General features: G+C 28.9%; 1 protein-coding gene across 1 annotated transcript in view; it reads right to left on the bottom strand.

Moving 5' to 3' along the window:
* Positions 1-9318: 9318 nt before the first annotated feature.
* The window catches only part of LOC141757811 (small ribosomal subunit protein uS3mA-like), a 149402-nt gene continuing 131441 nt past the window's right edge, over positions 9319-27279 (bottom strand). Inside the window, exons 2-4 of the mRNA XM_074618654.1 lie at positions 10338-10415; positions 9940-10051; positions 9319-9714 (exon numbers count right to left, since the gene is read on the bottom strand). Of these exons, the coding sequence (XP_074474755.1) occupies positions 9431-9714; positions 9940-10051; positions 10338-10415 (474 nt within the window). The 3' untranslated portion in view covers positions 9319-9430. The remainder of the gene's footprint in view (positions 9715-9939; positions 10052-10337; positions 10416-27279) is intronic.

The raw sequence follows: 27279 nt of genomic DNA, 5'->3' as shown, positions 1-27279 counted from the left end.
GAAGACTTTGATTGAGAGAGTCGATCACCTTCTGTTTCTCCTTCTCCTTGTTCTGCAGGTCGTTCTGAGCCTGTATCTTGATTGCTCTCTGAGTCATCAGGATCTTGTTCTTCTGCAGCTCCCAGCAGGACTCCTTGGCGGCCATCTGCTGCTTCAGGGCAGCGATTTCGGCGGCCAGCTCAGTGTTGTGCTGGTGAGAGTTCTTCAGCTGGTTGCTGGGAGTCTGGAGGAGTTGAACCTGGAGGTCAGGGTTGTCCTGTCCTTTGAGGCCCTTCTGGGCATCTTTCCTGATGAGTCTCTCTGACTTGAGAGCCTTCAGGATCCTCATCTTCTCCTCTTCCCAGCTGGAATCCTTGGCGGCCATCTGCTCCCTCAGGGCAGCAATGACTGAGGCCTGCTCAAAGTTGTGTTTTCTGAGATACTGCATCTCCTTGCTGGGAGCCTGCTGGGTAGCGGCTTCAACCAGCTCTTGGTCAAGTGATGGAAAGACCACCGAGAAAACAGTCCCGTCCTAACGTTGGATCACACAAAGAGACAGTTGAAAGTACTGAAGCCAACTCCATCTGCTTCTAAAGAGCACTGTGAAGCTACTTTTTCTGAAACACACTGATTCAGTTGGTCACAAGAGTCTAGCCAAGTTCAGCCTCACACCACAGAATCACATCTTTCTACTGTTTCCTTTATACTATACACACAGAACACCATTTATACTGTCAATAACTTCAGTTTCAGATCAGTTTTTTGGAGATCAGGTTGATCTAAAATCTTTTGGTGAAGCTTAGAATATGTTTTCAGTTCTGGTTTTTGTTAATTTAAGTGTAAAAAACAGCCCTGTTTTAGTCCACATACGTATCTTATACTGCTCATGCATTTGTCAAAAGTTTAGACAAAAGATTAAAAACCAGATGAAACTGTGGGCTGGCCTAGATCAGTGTAACGCTGAACAAAGTGTGTTTAAAGGCCTAGATCAGTGTAACGCTGAACAAAGTGTGTTTAAAGGCCTAGATCAGTGTAACGCTGAACAAAGTGTGTTTAAAGGCCTAGATCAGTGTAACGCTGAACAAAGTGTGTTTAAAGTCCTAGATCAGTGTAATGCTGAACAAAGTGTGTTTAAAGTCCTAGATCAGTGTAACGCTGAACAAAGTGTGTTTAAAGGCCTAGATCAGTGTAACGCTGAACAAAGTGTGTTTAAAGTCCTAGATCAGTGTAACGCTGAACAAAGTGTGTTTAAAGGCCTAGATCAGTGTAACGCTGAACAAAGTGTGTTTAAAGGCCTAGATCAGTGTAACGCTGAACAAAGTGTATTTAAAGTCCTAGATCAGTGTAATGCTGAACAAAGTGTGTTTAAAGGCCTAGATCAGTGTAACGCTGAACAAAGTGTGTTTAAAGGTGTCTGGCTGAGAAGATCTCACCTCGTTTCTTGAACGGACGATCTTCTTCATCATAGCACAACGGAGGTGTTAGTTGTGGTAACGGAGTATAATACAGTAGTAACGCTGTACGGAGTATAATACAGTAGTATTATACGAGGACAATACAGTAGTAACGCTGTATTGAAGTAGCTATAGCAGGTATGTAGTAGATTGACTAACTGTCGCTCTGATCACACGCTCTGTTATCACTGAGAGATGCTTCTCTGGTGAAGGTTCGACTATAACTGAGTTGTTAGACTGCGGGAGCTTCTACTGGTGCACACACAACATTCTAGTGACTTTATGATGTCACTAAGCCACATTCTGTTTAATGTGATGTCACTAAGCCACATTCTGATGTGATGTCACGTTTCAGAATGTGATGTCACGTTTCAGAATGTGATGTGATGTCACGTTTCAGAATGTGATGTCATGTTTCGGAATGTGATGTGATGTCACGTTTCAGAATGTGATGTCACACTGCACTGTGGTCACATGACTTCTCCAGACTGAAAAACTGCAAAATGGAGGTTTCTAAAAGTTTTTTTTTATTTATTTTTTCATTATCTATATATAAAAGTTCAATACAGTAGATTCATAAACATGTTCAGATTTTATTTGTTACAAAATAAAATTCTGCAAATATTTTTTACAGTATAAAATAATATAAATTATACAGCAAATAAAATATAAGGAAAGAAAAAGATGAATAAAAACAAATAACAATAAAACTATTTTGTTAAACAATTGGAATAAAGGAGGTGCTGAAAGTCGACCTGCTCAACATGGCCGATGATATAAAGTCCTCTGAGGGTCTCTCAGTGTTTCAATATGAAATATTACACCCTCTCTATTCTACATTTTTATTAAACACAACAATGCATGTATTTTACAGTAAAGGCTTCTTGGTTGCTATAGCAGACGACCGTTGACCCCGCTCAACCACTTCTTCACGGATCCAGAACCGGGTCGAGACACTAAAAATGGGTTTAACATGATCAGAGATATAATCGTCCATGAGGACGGCTCGCCTCGTTGTAAGGTCCTATATCGTTTCCACCACAGAGGAACCTCGACTCTGAGCTATTCAATTCATGATATTGGCCAAAACCAGCGACTCCCATCTGGTCATTTTCTAACATAATATATATAATCACAATAACATTACATATATAACGTGATGAATTTAGTCTCCCACCCCGAGCCTCCACACCTTCAGTGCCCATTGAAACGGATGGGAAAGTAATCAGTGTTTTTATTATTGTTAATCTTAAAAACTATTGTCTGGACAATGAAAGGCTAAATAAACACGTATCCATAAAGCTGTCCTTGGATATCTGTAAAATCCAACAACTGTGTCGTTTACTGTACATGTGTTCCACTTATGTGACGATCTTTGTTCCTTGAATGTTTTTAAGGGTAAATCCAAAACACAGAGGCAATCCTAACAAAAATAACAAATATCAGTCTTGACCGACATTTAAGATTTGAAGTCTTTAAAAAAAAAAAAGACACAATTTTGTAGTTTCAATAATGCAAAAATAACACCTAAATAACAGCAAAAACAAAATAAAATTGTTATTTTAAACATCGGTATCGGCCCAAAACTTTGTAATCGTCACTTCCCTGCTTTTCAGAGGCCTGGAGATGTTGAATGATCCAGTAATTCAAAAGCAAAGATTACATTTACTAAAAAACGTCATTTTATGCAGCAGAAATTTGTTTACAACTTCTTCTGGTTTAGACACCTGAGATCTGGAGAAACGTTGTGAGTGAACTAATTATTCTATTTCTTTTTCAATTCTCCAGACTCTCCGGTCTTCATCTCTCATCCTCACTTCTTTAACGCCGACCCGGTGCTGCTGGACTTCGTTCAGGGTCTCAATCCAACCGAAGACGAGCACGGCCTCTTCATCGACATCCACCCGGTGAGCACGCACACATCTATGGCCTGAAAAGAGTTCTTCTAGGTCCATCAAATACAAACTAAACAAATCTTGGTGGTGCCAAAAGTCCAATACACATTCATGTCTATTTATTACATAAGTTCATCTTCTTCCCTTTTAACTTAAAGGTCCCATATCGTGCTCATTTTCAGGTTCATACTTGTATTTTATGTTTCTACTAGAACATGTTTCCATGCTTTAATCTTCATAAAACACTTTATTTTCCTCATACTGTCTGCCTGAATATGCCTGTATTCACCCTCTGTCTGAAACGCTCCGTTTTAGTGCATTTCAACAGAATTGCAATGGAATTGCGTTGCTGGGCAACAGCTTGCGTATATGTTTACTTCCTGTCAGCTGATGTCATTCATATACACTTGCCACAAGAAAATAAACATTTTAGAATATTTATGTTTAAAACTGTGAAATGGTCTAGATAAAAACAGTTTTATATCTATGATCTATATATATATTGTATATTTGTGACATCACAAATGGACAGAAATCCTGACGGCTTGTTTCAAAGACACAGTTTCTGAATACATGGTGTGTGTATTTCTCTGTCAATACTTTCACAGTATTTATATTACACTTAAACCTGCTTTATAATATAAAAGCCATGAAAATCTCACTATTTTACAATACGGGACCTTTAAATATAAATTACTCTGTGGTTTGAAATTTCAACCATTATGTCTTTCCATGGACAGATGCATGGACATGATTTCAGTAATTTAGTTCTACGTTTTCAAAACAGAAATCCTTAAAATTAGAAGTAAACATGAATAATTATTACACTAAATTTATGTTTGTATTCTCCCACGGAATTTAAAATTCTATATATAAAGATAGATGCTTTATTTCTTTAATTTCTATAATAATTCTAATTCTCTCCTCTCCTCTCCTCTCCTCTCCTCTCCTCTCCTCTCCTCTCCTCTCCTCTCCTCGGTCCATCCAGGTGATGGTGGTGATGACTGTTATGAGCCTCTTCACAGGTCGGATCATCCTCCTCAGGTCGTTATCAGTCACTTCACCTTGATCCCTAAATCCAGTTTACCATTGAAAGACACTCGAGATGGTTTCACATCATTTAAGGCGCCACAGAATAGATTATCCCCATTATCCTACTTACTTATCCTACAGGAGGTACTTATTATCCTATAGGAGGAACCTTTATCCAAGTAAACAATCTGAGTACTTCCACCTCCACTAGTTTCTATATATGTGATATCATGAGGGAGTATTCCTTTGAGTCTTTGGTACTTAAAGTGAATTTAGTATCATTACTGTTGTTAAATAACTTATAATAAAAAGGTAGACAGGTACTTAAATATATTTATGTGCAGCGGTGGAAAGTAACATTTACTCAAGTATTATAAGTAACGTTTTAGGTACTTGTACTTTACTTGAGCACTTACATTTATGGTACTTTAAACTTCTACGTCACTACATTTCAGAGGGAAATAATGTACTGTTCTACCAACAACAGTAACATGCTACATTCATAATAATAATAATATAATATGTAATAATATTTCACACAGGGGACATTTTTCTGCATTAAGTACTCATAATTTATATATATATAAATAAATAAATATAACTATTGATCAACAGAAAACCAATCAGCAACAAGACTTTCGGTTCATTGTTCAAGTCATTTATCAAACAGAAATGGAATATCAATGGGAATTTGAATGTCTACTATTACATGACAGCAGGACAAACTCTACCCTTTAAACCTATTAAAAAAAACATCAAACAGGGTGTGACCTTCAGACTGAAATCCTCCAAAACAGTTCATGAGGAAACTTTTAGATAAACCTGTTAATCCTGTTCCTGTGATTGGCAGCAATGTTGTCGTCAAACTGCATGATGGCCTTTAAGGCCATCATGCAGTTTTAATAAAAATATATATATATATATATATATAAATATATGTATTTTTTGCATGTAAATTACTTATTATTTTTTATTTAAAATAGAGTATATGTGAGCAGGAATTGACTACTCAACCTGTGCAGGAAAGGCCCGCCCAAAGCTAGTTGATTGACAGCTTGGCCTTTCAAGGAATAGCACAGGCAATAGGGAAAAGAATAAAGAAAAGTAAAGGGATAAAATTTAAATAAATTAAATTATATACAAATAAATAAATTACATCAATTAAGAATTTACAGACAAATTAGAGTAATTTAAATGCAAAAAATAAATAAATGACATTATAAATAAATTACATAAATTAAGAATTTACAGACAAATTAGAATAATTTAAATGCAAAAAAATAAATAAATTACATTATATAGAAAAAAATATATTAAAATGTACAGAAAAAAATAGAGTAATTTGAATGCAAAAAATAAATACATATATCCTATAGTCCTTTCTGATTTGACGCTATATAAAAATAAATTGAATTGAATTGAATATATACAGAAATAAATTAAAAGATAACTGTTAAAGTAAATGAAAAATGATTCTGTTATATTTTGTTATTTGTATATATATATATTGCATATCAATTACTCGTTTTTTTTAAAGGGTTACAAATAAATAAATGACATTAAATCATTAAATAAACAAAATAAATAAAACATAAAATAAATAAATTAATAAAGAATATACAGAAAAAGATGTAGTTAACCCGTATTCATTTTGCCAACCGTGTATCCCATAAAAATATTTTTTTAATGAGAATAATTCTTTTGTTCTTCAGCAATGTTTCCCAGACTGCGTGTGCGAAGACGCCTACAACAACACCTACGCCTGCGTCCGGACCCTCGACGGCAAAGACAACCTGCAATACTGCGAGTTTGCAGACAGCGAGGTACAGCATGACGACATACAGTACATGTAATCTGAGTCCTTTATGTGACAACAGATGTGACGAAACTCAGCGTCTCATCTTCTTCTTCTTCTTTGTGTCCCCAGTCGTTTGTGGAAGTGTACAACCTGACGTCAGACCCCCACCAGCTGGAGAACATCGTGAAGAAGGTGGATCCGGCCGTCCTGCAGGCGATGAACCAGCGGCTTATAAAGCTCCAGTCCTGTCAGGGCGACAGCTGCCGCGACACCAAATAACCAAGAAGCGACGCACGCCAGGAAGCTGCCATTTCTACGAGATGGGGTTGGTTTATCCGACTTGTTTGGTCAACTTTTACCACAAGCGTGACGGTTGGATCGACCTTTTTTTATAACCCTGTTTCCCGTTTTGACTCGTCTCAACAGGAAAAGTTAAATGATGGCTGGATTCTATTCAGCTGCTTCAGTTTCAGGGTCCTGGTATTGTGCATGCTGGCTCACTGTCACTCTGTCATGGTTTACTGGGACACTTGAATAGAACGGAGCCGTCGTTAAAGGACACGTTTGACGTTTTGGGAAATACGCTAGTTTGTCACGGTCCCTCTGCTTCACTCCTCGCCGCCAGGAGACTTCTTCACCGGGAAATATACCTATAGACGCCGGTTGAGTTCACCGATTGAAGCAAATAAGAGCCGGGCTATTAATTGAAGTTTTGAGATATACACGTTTTTATACGGACCCTCCACCAGAATCTCCCAAACTGTCAAACTTCTCCTTTAATGTTTACTGTAGTTTTCTTACGACGATGAGTCAAAATATCTGCTGTGAAAATGTTCTTAGGGTTTTTTTATTCTTTTATATTTGAGATAAACTCCTCACCCAGTTCATATTGTGCAGATCTCTGCATATAAACTGCACTATAAACTTCTGTTCTTTACTGACTGTTCGGGGTTCAAAATGTCATCTCAACTTTTTTTGTTCTTAAATGATGCACAACCAAAGGTTTACTAGCTGTTGTTAATCCAATCATCTCTAAAGGAAGAGTTCGACATTTTGGGAAAATACACTTATTTGCTTTCTTGCAGAGAGTTAGCTGAGAAGATGATATCACTCAAGCTTAGCTTAGCTTAGCATAAAGACTGGAAACGGGGAAACAGCTGGCCACTTTGTGCCAAACAATTTCTTGGTTGGGAAATAAGAAATAGTCCTTGTAGTTATATAAATATTACTTGTATTTTTACACGTTTTTGTACGGACCCGCCATCAGAAAGTCACGTCTGTCCGTTCAGTATAAAGCTTAGCACAGAAAATAGTGTGAAAACAGCTGTTTAAAGATATCAAAATCCACCTATCTGCATCTCTAAAGCTCACTAATCACCTCGTTATGTCTCGTTTGTTTAATTCAAAACGTGTAAAAATGATAATTTGCAATTTAACGGAGGTTAAAGGTATGTTTGGAACGGTTTCTTGGCAAGAATAGTTTGACATAGACAACCATAAAACTACAATTTGATGTTTTGACATGTCAGTTTTTGTGTGAATTAAACAAACATGATATAAAGTGTTTATCGGTGAGCTTTAGAGGTTCTGCAAAGTGGATTTTATAACATTTAGACAGAACCAGGCGAGCTGTTTCCAGTCTTTATGTTAAGCGTTTAACCAGCTGCAGCTTCATATTTCCCAAAATGTCAAACTGTCTCTTTAAGCTGAACTTATTTAGAGTTCAGCTCTTAAATATTGTTGAACTTTTATCTCTGCAGAACTTCTAATGAAAGAAGTTGAAGTCTTTTGTGCCTCACACACAACTTTGTTTTAATTTTTAATCCTGCTGTTTGATATTTTACACGGAGTATTAATGATGACATTTATGTTATTGAGCCTTTTTAATTAAAAAGGAAGATGGAATAAAAAGGGCTGTGATATTTTTCGATGCGTGTTTTGTAATTGTGAGCTGGAAGTTTCACCAGGTAACATGATGAAACGAAACGCTCCGATCCCGTGTGCCTTGTGTTTGCACTGACGAGGCTCACGTGCCTTAAATGTGAATGTATTTGCACTGTGATGAAATTAACAATAAATCAAAAGAAGCATTTAAATGAACTTGTCATGTGGATATTTTTCTTTTCGGTGTCACACAGCAAAAGTACATGTACTACTTAGCATTTATAAACATTAAATAAACAGGTTATAACACACTTTAATGTAGTTGTAAAGACATTTCAAGTGTTTTCATTATATTGTCATTTATTGTCTGTTTATACAGCAGCCTTCAGTTTAGATGTCCACAGGAGGAGTTATAGTTATACATTAATAAACACTTATATGTACTTACATCTACATTACAGAGTGTTATAAACCGCTTATTAAATGTTTATTTACTGCTTATAAATGCTACAAAGGGGGACTAAGTGTAATCTTCTTCTTCTGGAGTAATGTGCTGAAAATTAATGAACAAGATGTATAAAATGCAACCTGATATTTTAACTTTGAAGTATCTTATAGGACCCCAGCCGGTATTAACTTTTCCCGACTTACAAACCATGATACGTTCGGCTGAGTCAGAGGCTTCTTTTAAATTAAAGCTTAAAACATACTTTTATCGCACCGCTTTTCCCTGATTTCATCTACTTACTCTACTTGTATTGCTGTTTTTATGTGTTGCTATAATGTATGTTCTGTGTGTTCTTTCTTGCTATGTGAAGCACTTGATAATTTGTTTTGATAAATAATATATAAATAAAGATATTATATTATGATGATAAACATGAGGAATGGAGGTGATGAAACTGCATGTGAATTGAAAAATTGACAATTTAGTGTTGTGAATGATGAATGTAAGATGGTGAAAATGATAAAACACGGCTCTTTTTTCATCGTATCACGTTTTAAATTAATCAAATCACTTGATAATTTATCAATTCACATCCAGTTTTACAGATCTGTTGTTCAATTTACATGCATTTATTATCGCCTCAATTTTTTATCAATTAATATTTGTTACTTCCACCGCTCATAGATAAAAGGATGACATTTCCAAATGTAAATAACAGTTGGATCATAGCGAACTGGAGCTGCAGTATATACATACATACAGTTTATTAAACCTTGTAGTTGCTATATATGTTTAACAATATCAGGCATAATGTTACAATAACACATGTTTATTTAAATCTGAGCATTTATTTCACAAAAGCAATAACGCTGAAGAACAAGAGCAGAATCCATCTGGTGGTAAACCATCTCTAGTAGAAACATTCAGTATTAGTACAACATCAGAGGTACTTGTACACGGCTTTATCCTGCAGCGTCTGAATCTCTAACTTGACGGGGCATTTGTACAGGTGCGACAGCAGCGACTCCGAGTAGCCGATCAAGAAGTAAAACTTCTGCGGAGGTAACTTCTGGATCATCAAAGCGCACACGATGAGCAGGTTGCCGCGTCGTTTGATCACGATCTCGTTGGCCAGGCAGGCGTGGAAGGTCCCGAACATGAAACGTCTTATGAACACGTCCTCTATGGTCCGGTCAGCTGCGCCCTCCTCTCCTTTCAGGTTACCTAGAAGAAACAGGAAGGAGAGTTTACAGAGTATACAGCAATCAATCCACTTTAAGTATATCGCCTAATACAACTTTTAAACCGATTAAAATAGTCTCTGCATGCTTTGCTCCTTTCCCACAAGTCCTGTTGTATTTACATCTTTACAAACACTAGATTCAAACTGTTAAGTTGCTCTTTAAGGAGCATGCTCGTGGTCGTGGTCGTGGTCGTGGTCGTGCTCACTGGTATTGTGTGACAGCCATCCTTTGCGGTGGGCGATGTAATGAGGTGGAAGTGCTTGCTCATAGGTTATAGGTTTGTCTCCTTTCCCCACTCGGACACGAGCTGCTTTGTTCTGGAAAACAAAAGAGAAAGAAAGAGGATAAAATGTCAGTAAAGCAAACTGATAACTACACGATGAGCCTCGATCCAAAAGCAAGAATGCTCACTAGTGCTTAGTTACGCCATCGTGCAAATCCCAAATATACAAAGAACTCTGCACTTCAGAGACTGTAACTCTGCGAGATATCTTCTTAAATATCTAGCTCAAATGGGCAAGTGAGGACTGTTTTAAGACAGACTCAGAATAATGTGAACCTAACCTATATAAGGTTAATTATAATGATGTCTGGAGTGTTTACCTTGCAGCACGCTGCAGTGACGTGGAGGGCTCTGCTTCCAGAGGAGCTGCATAATGAGCCGGACCTGGATAAAGAACTCTGCAGAGGGGAAATAAACCATCAGATTACTACGACTAGTTCTGAGAACAGGAGGCTTTACAGGATCTAATCAGGATCAGTAAGAGCTGAGCTTGTGAAATGATGATTCAGTTGCAGTTCCCAGTTTAGCTCAACTGGTTATCCACCTTTGGTTGTACATTTTAACACACTTTACGTTGTCATTTATCCACAAGAAGACACAAGAAAAGTGTTGAAATAAAACATTTGCATCTATGAATGTCTGTTTTTGCAAAAAGAACAAGAATGCTTCTTTAATGTTCAGTTAAGGGGAGACACCCGAGGTCAGGGGTCAGCAACCTTTACTATCAAAAGAGACATTTTTGGCAAAAAAAATAAATTTTAAAAATCTGGCTGGAGCCGCAAAACGTATTTGAGCCTCATAATGAAGGCAACACCACCTATTGCATGTACTACCCTCGTAACTGTTGTAGGTTTATGGTACGACGGAGTATTAGGGCAACATTGAGGAAAAAAATAAATCTGAGATTACCAGAATAAAGTCAGAAGTTTACGAGAAAAAAAAGTCGTAATATTATAAAGTAGTACTTTACATGTTATTTTTGTTTTCTTTTTGTAAACCTATGACTTTATTCTCATAATATTATGACTTTATTCTCATATTATTATGACTTTATTCTCATAATATTACGACTTTATTCTCGTAATATTATGACTTTATTCTCGTAATATTATTACTTTATTCTCGTAATATTATTACTTTATTCTCGTAATATTATAAAATGTTTTCTCGTAATATTACAAATTTATTCTCGTAATATTAGGACTTTTTTTCTCGTAATGTTATGACTTTAATCTCGTAATGTTATGACTTTAATCTCGTAATGTTATGACTTTAATCTCGTAATGTTATGACTTTATTCTCGTAATGTTATGACTTTAATCTCGTAATGTTATGACTTTAATCTCGTAATGTTATGACTTTAATCTCGTAATGTTATGACTTTAATCTCGTAATGTTATGACTTTATTCTCGTAATGTTATGACTTTATTCTCGTAATATTATGACTTTATTCTCGTAATGTTATGACTTTATTCTCTTAAAGTTATGACTTTATTCTCTTAAAGTTATGACTTTATTCTCGTAATATTACAAAATGTTTTCTCGTATATTACAAATTTATTCTCGTAATATTACAACTTTATTCTTTTAATATTATGACTTTATTCTCGTAATATTACAAAATGTTTTCTCGTAATATTACAAATTTATTCTCGTAATATTAGGACTTTTTTTCTCGTAATGTTATGACTTTAATCTCGTAATGTTATGACTTTATTCTCGTAATGTTATGACTTTATTCTCGTAATGTTATGACTTTATTCTCGTAATATTATGACTTTATTCTCATAGAGTTATGACTTTAATCTCGTAATATTATGACTTTATTCTCTTAAAGTTATGACTTTATTCTCGTAATATTACAAAATGTTTTCTCGTATATTACAAATTTATTCTCGTAATATTACAACTTTATTCTTTTAATATTATGACTTTATTCTGGTAATATTACAAAATGTTTTCTCGTAATATTACAAATTTATTCTCATAATATTATGACTTTATTCTCGTAATGTTATGACTTTATTCTCGTAATGTTATGACTTTATTCTCGTAATATTATGACTTTATTCTCAAAGAGTTATGACTTTAATCTCGTAATGTTATGACTTTATTCTCTTAAAGTTATGACTTTATTCTCGTAATATTATGACTTTATTCTCGTAATATTATTACTTTATTCTCGTAATATTATGACTTTATTCTCGTAATGTTATGACTTTAATCTCGTAATATTATGACTTTAATCTCGTAATGTTATGACTTTATTCTCGTAATATTACAAAATGTTTTCTCGTATATTACAAATTTATTCTCGTAATATTACAACTTTATTCTTTTAATATTATGACTTTATTCTCGTAATATTACAAAATGTTTTCTCGTAATATTACAAATTTATTCTCGTAATATTATGACTTTATTCTCGTAATGTTATGACTTTATTCTCGTAATGTTATGACTTTATTCTCGTAATATTATGACTTTATTCTCATAGAGTTATGACTTTAATCTCGTAATGTTATGACTTTATTCTCTTAAAGTTATGACTTTATTCTCGTAATATTATGACTTTATTCTCGTAATATTATTACTTTATTCTCGTAATATTATGACTTTATTCTCGTAATGTTATGACTTTAATCTCGTAATATTATGACTTTAATCTCGTAATGTTATGACTTTATTATCATAGAGTTATGACTTTAATCTCGTAATGTTATGACTTTATTCTCGTAATATTATGACTTTATTCTCATAGAGTTATGACTTTAATCTCGTAATATTACGACTTTATTCTCTTAAAGTTATGACTTTATTCTCGTAATATTACAAAATGTTTTCTCGTAATATTACAAATTTATTCTCGTAATATTAGGACTTTTTTCTTGTAATGTTATGACTTTATTCTCGTAATGTTATGACTTTATTCTCGTAATGTTATGACTTTATTCTCGTAATATTATGACTTTATTCTCATAGAGTTATGACTTTAATCTCGTAATATTATGACTTTATTCTCTTAAAGTTATGACTTTATTCTCGTAATATTATGACTTTATTCTCGTAATATTATTACTTTATTCTCGTAATATTATGACTTTATTCTCGTAATGTTATGACTTTAATCTCGTAATATTATGACTTTAATCTCGTAATGTTATGACTTTATTCTCATAGAGTTATGACTTTAATCTCGTAATGTTATGACTTTATTCTCGTAATATTATGACTTTAATCTCGTAATGTTATGACTTTATTCTCATAGAGTTATGACTTTAATCTCGTAATGTTATGACTTTATTCTTGTAATGTTACAAAATGTTTTCTTGTATATTACAAATTTATTCTCGTAATATTACAACTTTATTCTTTTAATATTATGACTTTATTCTCGTAATATTACAAAATGTTTTCTCGTAATATTACAAATTTATTCTCGTAATATTAGGACTTTTTTTCTCGTAATGTTATGACTTTAATCTCATAGAGTTATGACTTTAATCTCGTAATATTATGACTTTATTCTCTTAAAGTTATGACTTTATTCTCGTAATATTACAAAATGTTTTCTCGTATATTACAAATTTATTCTCGTAATATTACAACTTTATTCTTTTAATATTATGACTTTATTCTCGTAATATTACAAAATGTTTTCTCGTAATATTACAAATTTATTCTCGTAATATTATGACTTTATTCTCGTAATGTTATGACTTTATTCTCGTAATGTTATGACTTTATTCTCGTAATATTATGACTTTATTCTCATAGAGTTATGACTTTAATCTCGTAATGTTATGACTTTATTCTCTTAAAGTTATGACTTTATTCTCGTAATATTATGACTTTATTCTCGTAATATTATTACTTTATTCTCGTAATATTATGACTTTATTCTCGTAATGTTATGACTTTAATCTCGTAATATTATGACTTTAATCTCGTAATGTTATGACTTTATTCTCGTAATATTACAAAATGTTTTCTCGTATATTACAAATTTATTCTCGTAATATTACAACTTTATTCTTTTAATATTATGACTTTATTCTCGTAATATTACAAAATGTTTTCTCGTAATATTACAAATTTATTCTCGTAATATTATGACTTTATTCTCGTAATGTTATGACTTTATTCTCGTAATGTTATGACTTTATTCTCGTAATATTATGACTTTATTCTCATAGAGTTATGACTTTAATCTCGTAATGTTATGACTTTATTCTCTTAAAGTTATGACTTTATTCTCGTAATATTATGACTTTATTCTCGTAATATTATTACTTTATTCTCGTAATATTATGACTTTATTCTCGTAATGTTATGACTTTAATCTCGTAATATTATGACTTTAATCTCGTAATGTTATGACTTTATTATCATAGAGTTATGACTTTAATCTCGTAATGTTATGACTTTATTCTCGTAATATTATGACTTTATTCTCATAGAGTTATGACTTTAATCTCGTAATATTACGACTTTATTCTCTTAAAGTTATGACTTTATTCTCGTAATATTACAAAATGTTTTCTCGTAATATTACAAATTTATTCTCGTAATATTAGGACTTTTTTCTTGTAATGTTATGACTTTATTCTCGTAATGTTATGACTTTATTCTCGTAATGTTATGACTTTATTCTCGTAATATTATGACTTTATTCTCATAGAGTTATGACTTTAATCTCGTAATATTATGACTTTATTCTCTTAAAGTTATGACTTTATTCTCGTAATATTATGACTTTATTCTCGTAATATTATTACTTTATTCTCGTAATATTATGACTTTATTCTCGTAATGTTATGACTTTAATCTCGTAATATTATGACTTTAATCTCGTAATGTTATGACTTTATTCTCATAGAGTTATGACTTTAATCTCGTAATGTTATGACTTTATTCTCGTAATATTATGACTTTAATCTCGTAATGTTATGACTTTATTCTCATAGAGTTATGACTTTAATCTCGTAATGTTATGACTTTATTCTTGTAATGTTACAAAATGTTTTCTTGTATATTACAAATTTATTCTCGTAATATTACAACTTTATTCTTTTAATATTATGACTTTATTCTCGTAATATTACAAAATGTTTTCTCGTAATATTACAAATTTATTCTCGTAATATTAGGACTTTTTTTCTCGTAATGTTATGACTTTAATCTCGTAATGTTATGACTTTATTCTCGTAATGTTATGACTTTATTCTCGTAATATTATGACTTTATTCTCATAGAGTTATGACTTTAATCTCGTAATATTATGACTTTATTCTCTTAAAGTTATGACTTTATTCTCGTAATATTACAAAATGTTTTCTCGTATATTACAAATTTATTCTCGTAATATTACAACTTTATTCTTTTAATATTATGACTTTATTCTCGTAATATTACAAAATGTTTTCTCGTAATATTACAAATTTATTCTCGTAATATTATGACTTTATTCTCGTAATGTTATGACTTTATTCTCGTAATGTTATGACTTTATTCTCGTAATATTATGACTTTATTCTCATAGAGTTATGACTTTAATCTCGTAATGTTATGACTTTATTCTCTTAAAGTTATGACTTTATTCTCGTAATATTATGACTTTATTCTCGTAATATTATTACTTTATTCTCGTAATATTATGACTTTATTCTCGTAATGTTATGACTTTAATCTCGTAATATTATGACTTTAATCTCGTAATGTTATGACTTTATTCTCGTAATATTACAAAATGTTTTCTCGTATATTACAAATTTATTCTCGTAATATTACAACTTTATTCTTTTAATATTATGACTTTATTCTCGTAATATTACAAAATGTTTTCTCGTAATATTACAAATTTATTCTCGTAATATTATGACTTTATTCTCGTAATGTTATGACTTTATTCTCGTAATGTTATGACTTTATTCTCGTAATATTATGACTTTATTCTCATAGAGTTATGACTTTAATCTCGTAATGTTATGACTTTATTCTCTTAAAGTTATGACTTTATTCTCGTAATATTATGACTTTATTCTCGTAATATTATTACTTTATTCTCGTAATATTATGACTTTATTCTCGTAATGTTATGACTTTAATCTCGTAATATTATGACTTTAATCTCGTAATGTTATGACTTTATTACCATAGAGTTATGACTTTAATCTCGTAATGTTATGACTTTATTCTCGTAATATTATGACTTTATTCTCATAGAGTTATGACTTTAATCTCGTAATATTACGACTTTATTCTCTTAAAGTTATGACTTTATTCTCGTAATATTACAAAATGTTTTCTCGTAATATTACAAATTTATTCTCGTAATATTAGGACTTTTTTCTTGTAATGTTATGACTTTATTCTCGTAATGTTATGACTTTATTCTCGTAATGTTATGACTTTATTCTCGTAATATTATGACTTTATTCTCATAGAGTTATGACTTTAATCTCGTAATATTATGACTTTATTCTCTTAAAGTTATGACTTTATTCTCGTAATATTATGACTTTATTCTCGTAATATTATTACTTTATTCTCGTAATATTATGACTTTATTCTCGTAATGTTATGACTTTAATCTCGTAATATTATGACTTTAATCTCGTAATGTTATGACTTTATTCTCATAGAGTTATGACTTTAATCTCGTAATGTTATGACTTTATTCTCGTAATATTATGACTTTAATCTCGTAATGTTATGACTTTATTCTCATAGAGTTATGACTTTAATCTCGTAATGTTATGACTTTATTCTTGTAATGTTACAAAATGTTTTCTTGTATATTACAAATTTATTCTCGTAATATTACAACTTTATTCTTTTAATATTATGACTTTATTCTCGTAATATTACAAAATGTTTTCTCGTAATATTACAAATTTATTCTCGTAATATTAGGACTTTTTTCTCATAATGTTATGACTTTAATCTCGTAATGTTATGACTTTATTCTCGTAATGTTATGACTTTATTCTCGTAATATTATGACTTTATTCTCATAGAGTTATGACTTTAATCTCGTAATATTATGACTTTATTCTCTTAAAGTTATGACTTTATTCTCGTAATATTACAAAATGTTTTCTCGTATATAACAAATTTATTCTCGTAATATTACAACTTTATTCTTTTAATATTATGACTTTATTCTCGTAATATTACAAAATGTTTTCTCGTAATATTACAAATTTATTCTCGTAATATTATGACTTTATTCTCGTAATGTTATGACTTTATTCTCGTAATGTTATGACTTTATTCTCGTAATATTATGACTTTATTCTCATAGAGTTATGACTTTAATCTCGTAATGTTATGACTTTATTCTCTTAAAGTTATGACTTTATTCTCGTAATATTATGACTTTATTCTCGTAATATTATTACTTTATTCTCGTAATATTATGACTTTATTCTCGTAATGTTATGACTTTAATCTCGTAATATTATGACTTTAATCTCGTAATGTTATGACTTTATTATCATAGAGTTATGACTTTAATCTCGTAATGTTATGACTTTATTCTCGTAATATTATGACTTTATTCTCATAGAGTTATGACTTTAATCTCGTAATATTACGACTTTATTCTCTTAAAGTTATGACTTTATTCTCGTAATATTACAAAATGTTTTCTCGTAATATTACAAATTTATTCTCGTAATATTAGGACTTTTTTCTTGTAATGTTATGACTTTATTCTCGTAATGTTATGACTTTATTCTCGTAATGTTATGACTTTATTCTCGTAATATTATGACTTTATTCTCATAGAGTTATGACTTTAATCTCGTAATATTATGACTTTATTCTCTTAAAGTTATGACTTTATTCTCGTAATATTATGACTTTATTCTCGTAATATTATTACTTTATTCTCGTAATATTATGACTTTATTCTCGTAATGTTATGACTTTAATCTCGTAATGTTATGACTTTAATCTCGTAATGTTATGACTTTATTCTCATAGAGTTATGACTTTAATCTCGTAATGTTATGACTTTATTCTCGTAATATTATGACTTTATTCTCGTAATGTTATGACTTTATTCTCTTAAAGTTATGACTTTATTCTCTTAAAGTTATGACTTTATTCTCGTAATATTACAAAATGTTTTCTCGTATATTACAAATTTGTTCTCGTAATATTACAACTTTATTCTTTTAATATTATGACTTTATTCTCGTAATATTACAAAATGTTTTCTCGTAATATTACAAATTTATTCTCGTAATATTAGGACTTTTTTTCTCGTAATGTTATGACTTTAATCTCGTAATGTTATGACTTTATTCTCGTAATGTTATGACTTTATTCTCGTAATATTATGACTTTATTCTCATAGAGTTATGACTTTAATCTCGTAATATTATGACTTTATTCTCTTAAAGTTATGACTTTATTCTCGTAATATTACAAAATGTTTTCTCGTATATTACAAATTTATTCTCGTAATATTACAACTTTATTCTTTTAATCTTATGACTTTATTCTGGTAATATTACAAAATGTTTTCTCGTAATATTACAAATTTATTCTCGTAATATTATGACTTTATTCTCGTAATGTTATGACTTTATTCTCGTAATGTTATGACTTTATTCTCGTAATATTATGACTTTATTCTCATAGAGTTATGACTTTAATCTCGTAATGTTATGACTTTATTCTCTTAAAGTTATGACTTTATTCTCGTAATATTATGACTTTATTCTCGTAATATTATTACTTTATTCTCGTAATATTATGACTTTATTCTCGTAATGTTATGACTTTAATCTCGTAATATTATGACTTTAATCTCGTAATGTTATGACTTTATTCTCGTAATATTACAAAATGTTTTCTCGTATATTACAAATTTATTCTCGTAATATTACAACTTTATTCTTTTAATATTATGACTTTATTCTCGTAATATTACAAAATGTTTTCTCGTAATATTACAAATTTATTCTCGTAATATTATGACTTTATTCTCGTAATGTTATGACTTTATTCTCGTAATGTTATGACTTTATTCTCGTAATATTATGACTTTATTCTCGTAATATTATTACTTTATTCTCGTAATATTATGACTTTATTCTCGTAATGTTATGACTTTAATCTCGTAATATTATGACTTTAATCTCGTAATGTTATGACTTTATTACCATAGAGTTATGACTTTAATCTCGTAATGTTATGACTTTATTCTCGTAATATTATGACTTTATTCTCATAGAGTTATGACTTTAATCTCGTAATATTACGACTTTATTCTCTTAAAGTTATGACTTTATTCTCGTAATATTACAAAATGTTTTCTCGTAATATTACAAATTTATTCTCGTAATATTAGGACTTTTTTCTTGTAATGTTATGACTTTATTCTCGTAATGTTATGACTTTATTCTCGTAATGTTATGACTTTATTCTCGTAATATTATGACTTTATTCTCATAGAGTTATGACTTTAATCTCGTAATATTATGACTTTATTCTCTTAAAGTTATGACTTTATTCTCGTAATATTATGACTTTATTCTCGTAATATTATGACTTTAATCTCGTAATGTTATGACTTTATTCTCATAGAGTTATGACTTTAATCTCGTAATATTATGACTTTATTCTCTTAAAGTTATGACTTTATTCTCGTAATATTATGACTTTAATCTCGTAATGTTATGACTTTATTCTCATAGAGTTATGACTTTAATCTCGTAATGTTATGACTTTATTCTCGTAATATTATGACTTTAATCTCGTAATGTTATGACTTTATTCTCATAGAGTTATGACTTTAATCTCGTAATGTTATGACTTTATTCTTGTAATGTTACAAAATGTTTTCTTGTATATTACAAATTTATTCTCGTAATATTACAACTTTATTCTTTTAATATTATGACTTTATTCTCGTAATATTACAAAATGTTTTCTCGTAATATTACAAATTTATTCTCGTAATATTAGGACTTTTTTTCTCGTAATGTTATGACTTTAATCTCGTAATGTTATGACTTTATTCTCGTAATGTTATGACTTTATTCTCGTAATATTATGACTTTATTCTCATAGAGTTATGACTTTAATCTCGTAATATTATGACTTTATTCTCTTAAAGTTATGACTTTATTCTCGTAATATTATGACTTTATTCTCGTAATATTATTACTTTATTCTCGTAATATTATGACTTTATTCTCGTAATGTTATGACTTTAATCTCGTAATGTTATGACTTTAATCTCGTAATGTTATGACTTTATTCTCATAGAGTTATGACTTTAATCTCGTAATGTTATGACTTTATTCTCGTAATATTATGACTTTATTCTCGTAATGTTATGACTTTATTCTCTTAAAGTTATGACTTTATTCTCTTAAAGTTATGACTTTATTCTCGTAATATTACAAAATGTTTTCTCGTATATTACAAATTTGTTCTCGTAATATTACAACTTTATTCTTTTAATATTATGACTTTATTCTCGTAATATTACAAAATGTTTTCTCGTAATATTACAAATTTATTCTCGTAATATTAGGACTTTTTTTCTCGTAATGTTATGACTTTAATCTCGTAATGTTATGACTTTATTCTCGTAATGTTATGACTTTATTCTCGTAATATTATGACTTTATTCTCATAGAGTTATGACTTTAATCTCGTAATATTATGACTTTATTCTCTTAAAGTTATGACTTTATTCTCGTAATATTACAAAATGTTTTCTCGTATATTACAAATTTATTCTCGTAATATTACAACTTTATTCTTTTAATCTTATGACTTTATTCTGGTAATATTACAAAATGTTTTCTCGTAATATTACAAATTTATTCTCGTAATATTATGACTTTATTCTCGTAATGTTATGACTTTATTCTCGTAATGTTATGACTTTATTCTCGTAATATTATGACTTTATTCTCATAGAGTTATGACTTTAATCTCGTAATGTTATGACTTTATTCTCTTAAAGTTATGACTTTATTCTCGTAATATTATGACTTTATTCTCGTAATATTATTACTTTATTCTCGTAATATTATGACTTTATTCTCGTAATGTTATGACTTTAATCTCGTAATATTATGACTTTAATCTCGTAATGTTATGACTTTATTCTCGTAATATTACAAAATGTTTTCTCGTATATTACAAATTTATTCTCGTAATATTACAACTTTATTCTTTTAATATTATGACTTTATTCTCGTAATATTACAAAATGTTTTCTCGTAATATTACAAATTTATTCTCGTAATATTATGACTTTATTCTCGTAATGTTATGACTTTATTCTCGTAATGTTATGACTTTATTCTCGTAATATTATGACTTTATTCTCGTAATATTATTACTTTATTCTCGTAATATTATGACTTTATTCTCGTAATGTTATGACTTTAATCTCGTAATATTATGACTTTAATCTCGTAATGTTATGACTTTATTACCATAGAGTTATGACTTTAATCTCGTAATGTTATGACTTTATTCTCGTAATATTATGACTTTATTCTCATAGAGTTATGACTTTAATCTCGTAATATTACGACTTTATTCTCTTAAAGTTATGACTTTATTCTCGTAATATTACAAAATGTTTTCTCGTAATATTACAAATTTATTCTCGTAATATTAGGACTTTTTTCTTGTAATGTTATGACTTTATTCTCGTAATGTTATGACTTTATTCTCGTAATGTTATGACTTTATTCTCGTAATATTATGACTTTATTCTCATAGAGTTATGACTTTAATCTCGTAATATTATGACTTTATTCTCTTAAAGTTATGACTTTATTCTCGTAATATTATGACTTTATTCTCGTAATATTATGACTTTAATCTCGTAATGTTATGACTTTATTCTCATAGAGTTATGACTTTAATCTCGTAATATTATGACTTTATTCTCTTAAAGTTATGACTTTATTCTCGTAATATTATGACTTTAATCTCGTAATGTTATGACTTTATTCTCATAGAGTTATGACTTTAATCTCGTAATGTTATGACTTTATTCTCGTAATATTATGACTTTAATCTCGTAATGTTATGACTTTATTCTCATAGAGTTATGACTTTAATCTCGTAATGTTATGACTTTATTCTTGTAATGTTACAAAATGTTTTCTTGTATATTACAAATTTATTCTCGTAATATTACAACTTTATTCTTTTAATATTATGACTTTATTCTCGTAATATTACAAAATGTTTTCTCGTAATATTACAAATTTATTCTCGTAATATTAGGACTTTTTTTCTCGTAATGTTATGACTTTAATCTCGTAATGTTATGACTTTATTCTCGTAATGTTATGACTTTATTCTCGTAATATTATGACTTTATTCTCATAGAGTTATGACTTTAATCTCGTAATATTATGACTTTATTCTCTTAAAGTTATGACTTTATTCTCGTAATGTTATGACTTTATTCTCGTAATATTATGACTTTATTCTCGTAATGTTATGACTTTAATCTCGTAATATTATGACTTTAATCTCGTAATGTTATGACTTTATTCTCGTAATATTACAAAATGTTTTCTCGTATATTACAAATTTATTCTCGTAATATTACAACTTTATTCTTTTAATATTATGACTTTATTCTCGTAATATTACAAAATGTTTTCTCGTAATATTACAAATTTATTCTCGTAATATTATGACTTTATTCTCGTAATGTTATGACTTTATTCTCGTAATGTTATGACTTTATTCTCGTAATATTATGACTTTATTCTCGTAATATTATTACTTTATTCTCGTAATATTATGACTTTATTCTCGTAATGTTATGACTTTAATCTCGTAATATTATGACTTTAATCTCGTAATGTTATGACTTTATTACCATAGAGTTATGACTTTAATCTCGTAATGTTATGACTTTATTCTCGTAATATTATGACTTTATTCTCATAGAGTTATGACTTTAATCTCGTAATATTACGACTTTATTCTCTTAAAGTTATGACTTTATTCTCGTAATATTACAAAATGTTTTCTCGTAATATTACAAATTTATTCTCGTAATATTAGGACTTTTTTCTTGTAATGTTATGACTTTATTCTCGTAATGTTATGACTTTATTCTCGTAATGTTATGACTTTATTCTCGTAATATTATGACTTTATTCTCATAGAGTTATGACTTTAATCTCGTAATATTATGACTTTATTCTCTTAAAGTTATGACTTTATTCTCGTAATATTATGACTTTATTCTCGTAATATTATGACTTTAATCTCGTAATGTTATGACTTTATTCTCATAGAGTTATGACTTTAATCTCGTAATATTATGACTTTATTCTCTTAAAGTTATGACTTTATTCTCGTAATATTATGACTTTAATCTCGTAATGTTATGACTTTATTCTCATAGAGTTATGACTTTAATCTCGTAATGTTATGACTTTATTCTCGTAATATTATGACTTTAATCTCGTAATGTTATGACTTTATTCTCATAGAGTTATGACTTTAATCTCGTAATGTTATGACTTTATTCTTGTAATGTTACAAAATGTTTTCTTGTATATTACAAATTTATTCTCGTAATATTACAACTTTATTCTTTTAATATTATGACTTTATTCTCGTAATATTACAAAATGTTTTCTCGTAATATTACAAATTTATTCTCGTAATATTAGGACTTTTTTTCTCGTAATGTTATGACTTTAATCTCGTAATGTTATGACTTTATTCTCGTAATGTTATGACTTTATTCTCGTAATATTATGACTTTATTCTCATAGAGTTATGACTTTAATCTCGTAATATTATGACTTTATTCTCTTAAAGTTATGACTTTATTCTCGTAATATTACAAAATGTTTTCTCGTATATAACAAATTTATTCTCGTAATATTACAACTTTATTCTTTTAATATTATGACTTTATTCTCGTAATATTACAAAATGTTTTCTCGTAATATTACAAATTTATTCTCGTAATATTATGACTTTATTCTCGTAATGTTATGACTTTATTCTCGTAATGTTATGACTTTATTCTCGTAATATTATGACTTTATTCTCATAGAGTTATGACTTTAATCTCGTAATGTTATGACTTTATTCTCTTAAAGTTATGACTTTATTCTCGTAATATTATGACTTTATTCTCGTAATATTATTACTTTATTCTCGTAATATTATGACTTTATTCTCGTAATGTTATGACTTTAATCTCGTAATATTATGACTTTAATCTCGTAATGTTATGACTTTATTCTCGTAATATTACAAAATGTTTTCTCGTATATTACAAATTTATTCTCGTAATATTACAACTTTATTCTTTTAATATTATGACTTTATTCTCGTAATATTACAAAATGTTTTCTCGTAATATTACAAATTTATTCTCGTAATATTATGACTTTATTCTCGTAATGTTATGACTTTAATCTCGTAATGTTATGACTTTATTCTCTTAAAGTTATGACTTTATTCTCGTAATATTATGACTTTATTCTCGTAATATTATTACTTTATTCTCGTAATATTATGACTTTATTCTCGTAATGTTATGACTTTAATCTCGTAATATTATGACTTTAATCTCGTAATGTTATGACTTTATTATCATAGAGTTATGACTTTAATCTCGTAATGTTATGACTTTATTCTCGTAATATTATGACTTTATTCTCATAGAGTTATGACTTTAATCTCGTAATATTACGACTTTATTCTCTTAAAGTTATGACTTTATTCTCGTAATATTACAAAATGTTTTCTCGTAATATTACAAATTTATTCTCGTAATATTAGGACTTTTTTCTTGTAATGTTATGACTTTATTCTCGTAATGTTATGACTTTATTCTCGTAATATTATGACTTTATTCTCATAGAGTTATGACTTTAATCTCGTAATATTATGACTTTATTCTCTTAAAGTTATGACTTTATTCTCGTAATATTACAAAATGTTTTCTCGTATAATACAAATTTATTCTCGTAATATTACAACTTTATTCTTTTAATATTATGACTTTATTCTCGTAATATTACAAAATGTTTTCTCGTAATATTACAAATTTATTCTCGTAATATTATGACTTTATTCTCGTAATGTTATGACTTTATTCTCGTAATGTTATGACTTTATTCTCGTAATATTATGACTTTATTCTCATAGAGTTATGACTTTAATCTCGTAATGTTATGACTTTATTCTCTTAAAGTTATGACTTTATTCTCGTAATATTATGACTTTATTCTCGTAATATTATTACTTTATTCTCGTAATATTATGACTTTATTCTCGTAATGTTATGACTTTAATCTCGTAATATTGTGACTTTAATCTCGTAATGTTATGACTTTATTCTCGTAATATTACAAAATGTTTTCTCGTATATTACAAATTTATTCTCGTAATATTACAACTTTATTCTTTTAATATTATGACTTTATTCTCGTAATATTACAAAATGTTTTCTCGTAATATTACAAATTTATTCTCGTAATATTATGACTTTATTCTCGTAATGTTATGACTTTATTCTCGTAATGTTATGACTTTATTCTCGTAATATTATGACTTTATTCTCGTAATATTATTACTTTATTCTCGTAATATTATGACTTTATTCTCGTAATGTTATGACTTTAATCTCGTAATATTATGACTTTAATCTCGTAATGTTATGACTTTATTATCATAGAGTTATGACTTTAATCTCGTAATGTTATGACTTTATTCTCGTAATATTATGACTTTATTCTCATAGAGTTATGACTTTAATCTGGTAATATTACGACTTTATTCTCTTAAAGTTATGACTTTATTCTCGTAATATTACAAAATGTTTTCTCGTAATATTACAAATTTATTCTCGTAATATTAGGACTTTTTTCTTGTAATGTTATGACTTTATTCTCGTAATGTTATGACTTTATTCTCGTAATGTTATGACTTTATTCTCGTAATATTATGACTTTATTCTCATAGAGTTATGACTTTAATCTCGTAATATTATGACTTTATTCTCTTAAAGTTATGACTTTATTCTCGTGATATTTTGACTTTATTCTCGTAATATTATTACTTTATTCTCGTAATATTATGACTTTATTCTCATAATGTTATGACTTTAATCTCGTAATATTATGACTTTAATCTCGTAATGTTATGACTTTATTCTCATAGAGTTATGACTTTAATCTCGTAATGTTATGACTTTATTCTCGTAATATTATGACTTTAATCTCGTAATGTTATGACTTTATTCTCATAGAGTTATGACTTTAATCTCGTAATGTTATGACTTTATTCTTGTAATGTTACAAAATGTTTTCTTGTATATTACAAATTTATTCTCGTAATATTACAACTTTATTCTTTTAATATTATGACTTTATTCTCGTAATATTACAAAATGTTTTCTCGTAATATTACAAATTTATTCTCGTAATATTAGGACTTATTTTCTCGTAATGTTATGACTTTAATCTCGTAATGTTATGACTTTATTCTCGTAATGTTATGACTTTATTCTCGTAATATTATGACTTTACTCTCATAGAGTTATGACTTTAATCTCGTAATATTATGACTTTATTCTCTTAAAGTTATGACTTTATTCTCGTAATATTACAAAATGTTTTCTCGTATATTACAAATTTATTCTCGTAATATTACAACTTTATTCTTTTAATATTATGACTTTATTCTCGTAATATTACAAAATGTTTTCTCGTAATATTACAAATTTATTCTCGTAATATTATGACTTTATTCTCGTAATGTTATGACTTTATTCTCGTAATGTTATGACTTTATTCTCGTAATATTATGACTTTATTCTCATAGAGTTATGACTTTAATCTCGTAATGTTATGACTTTATTCTCTTAAAGTTATGACTTTATTCTCGTAATATTATGACTTTATTCTCGTAATATTATTACTTTATTCTCGTAATATTATGACTTTATTCTCGTAATGTTATGACTTTAATCTCGTAATATTATGACTTTAATCTCGTAATGTTATGACTTTATTCTCGTAATATTACAAAATGTTTTCTCGTATATTACAAATTTATTCTCGTAATATTACAACTTTATTCTTTTAATATTATGACTTTATTCTCGTAATATTACAAAATGTTTTCTCGTAATATTACAAATTTATTCTCGTAATATTATGACTTTATTCTCGTAATGTTATGACTTTATTCTCGTAATGTTATGACTTTATTCTCGTAATATT

The sequence above is a fragment of the Sebastes fasciatus genome, chromosome 19 (genome assembly GCF_043250625.1).
Source record: "Sebastes fasciatus isolate fSebFas1 chromosome 19, fSebFas1.pri, whole genome shotgun sequence".
NCBI lineage: Eukaryota > Metazoa > Chordata > Actinopteri > Perciformes > Sebastidae > Sebastes > Sebastes fasciatus.
This window is presented reverse-complemented; position numbering and strand designations above follow the sequence as displayed.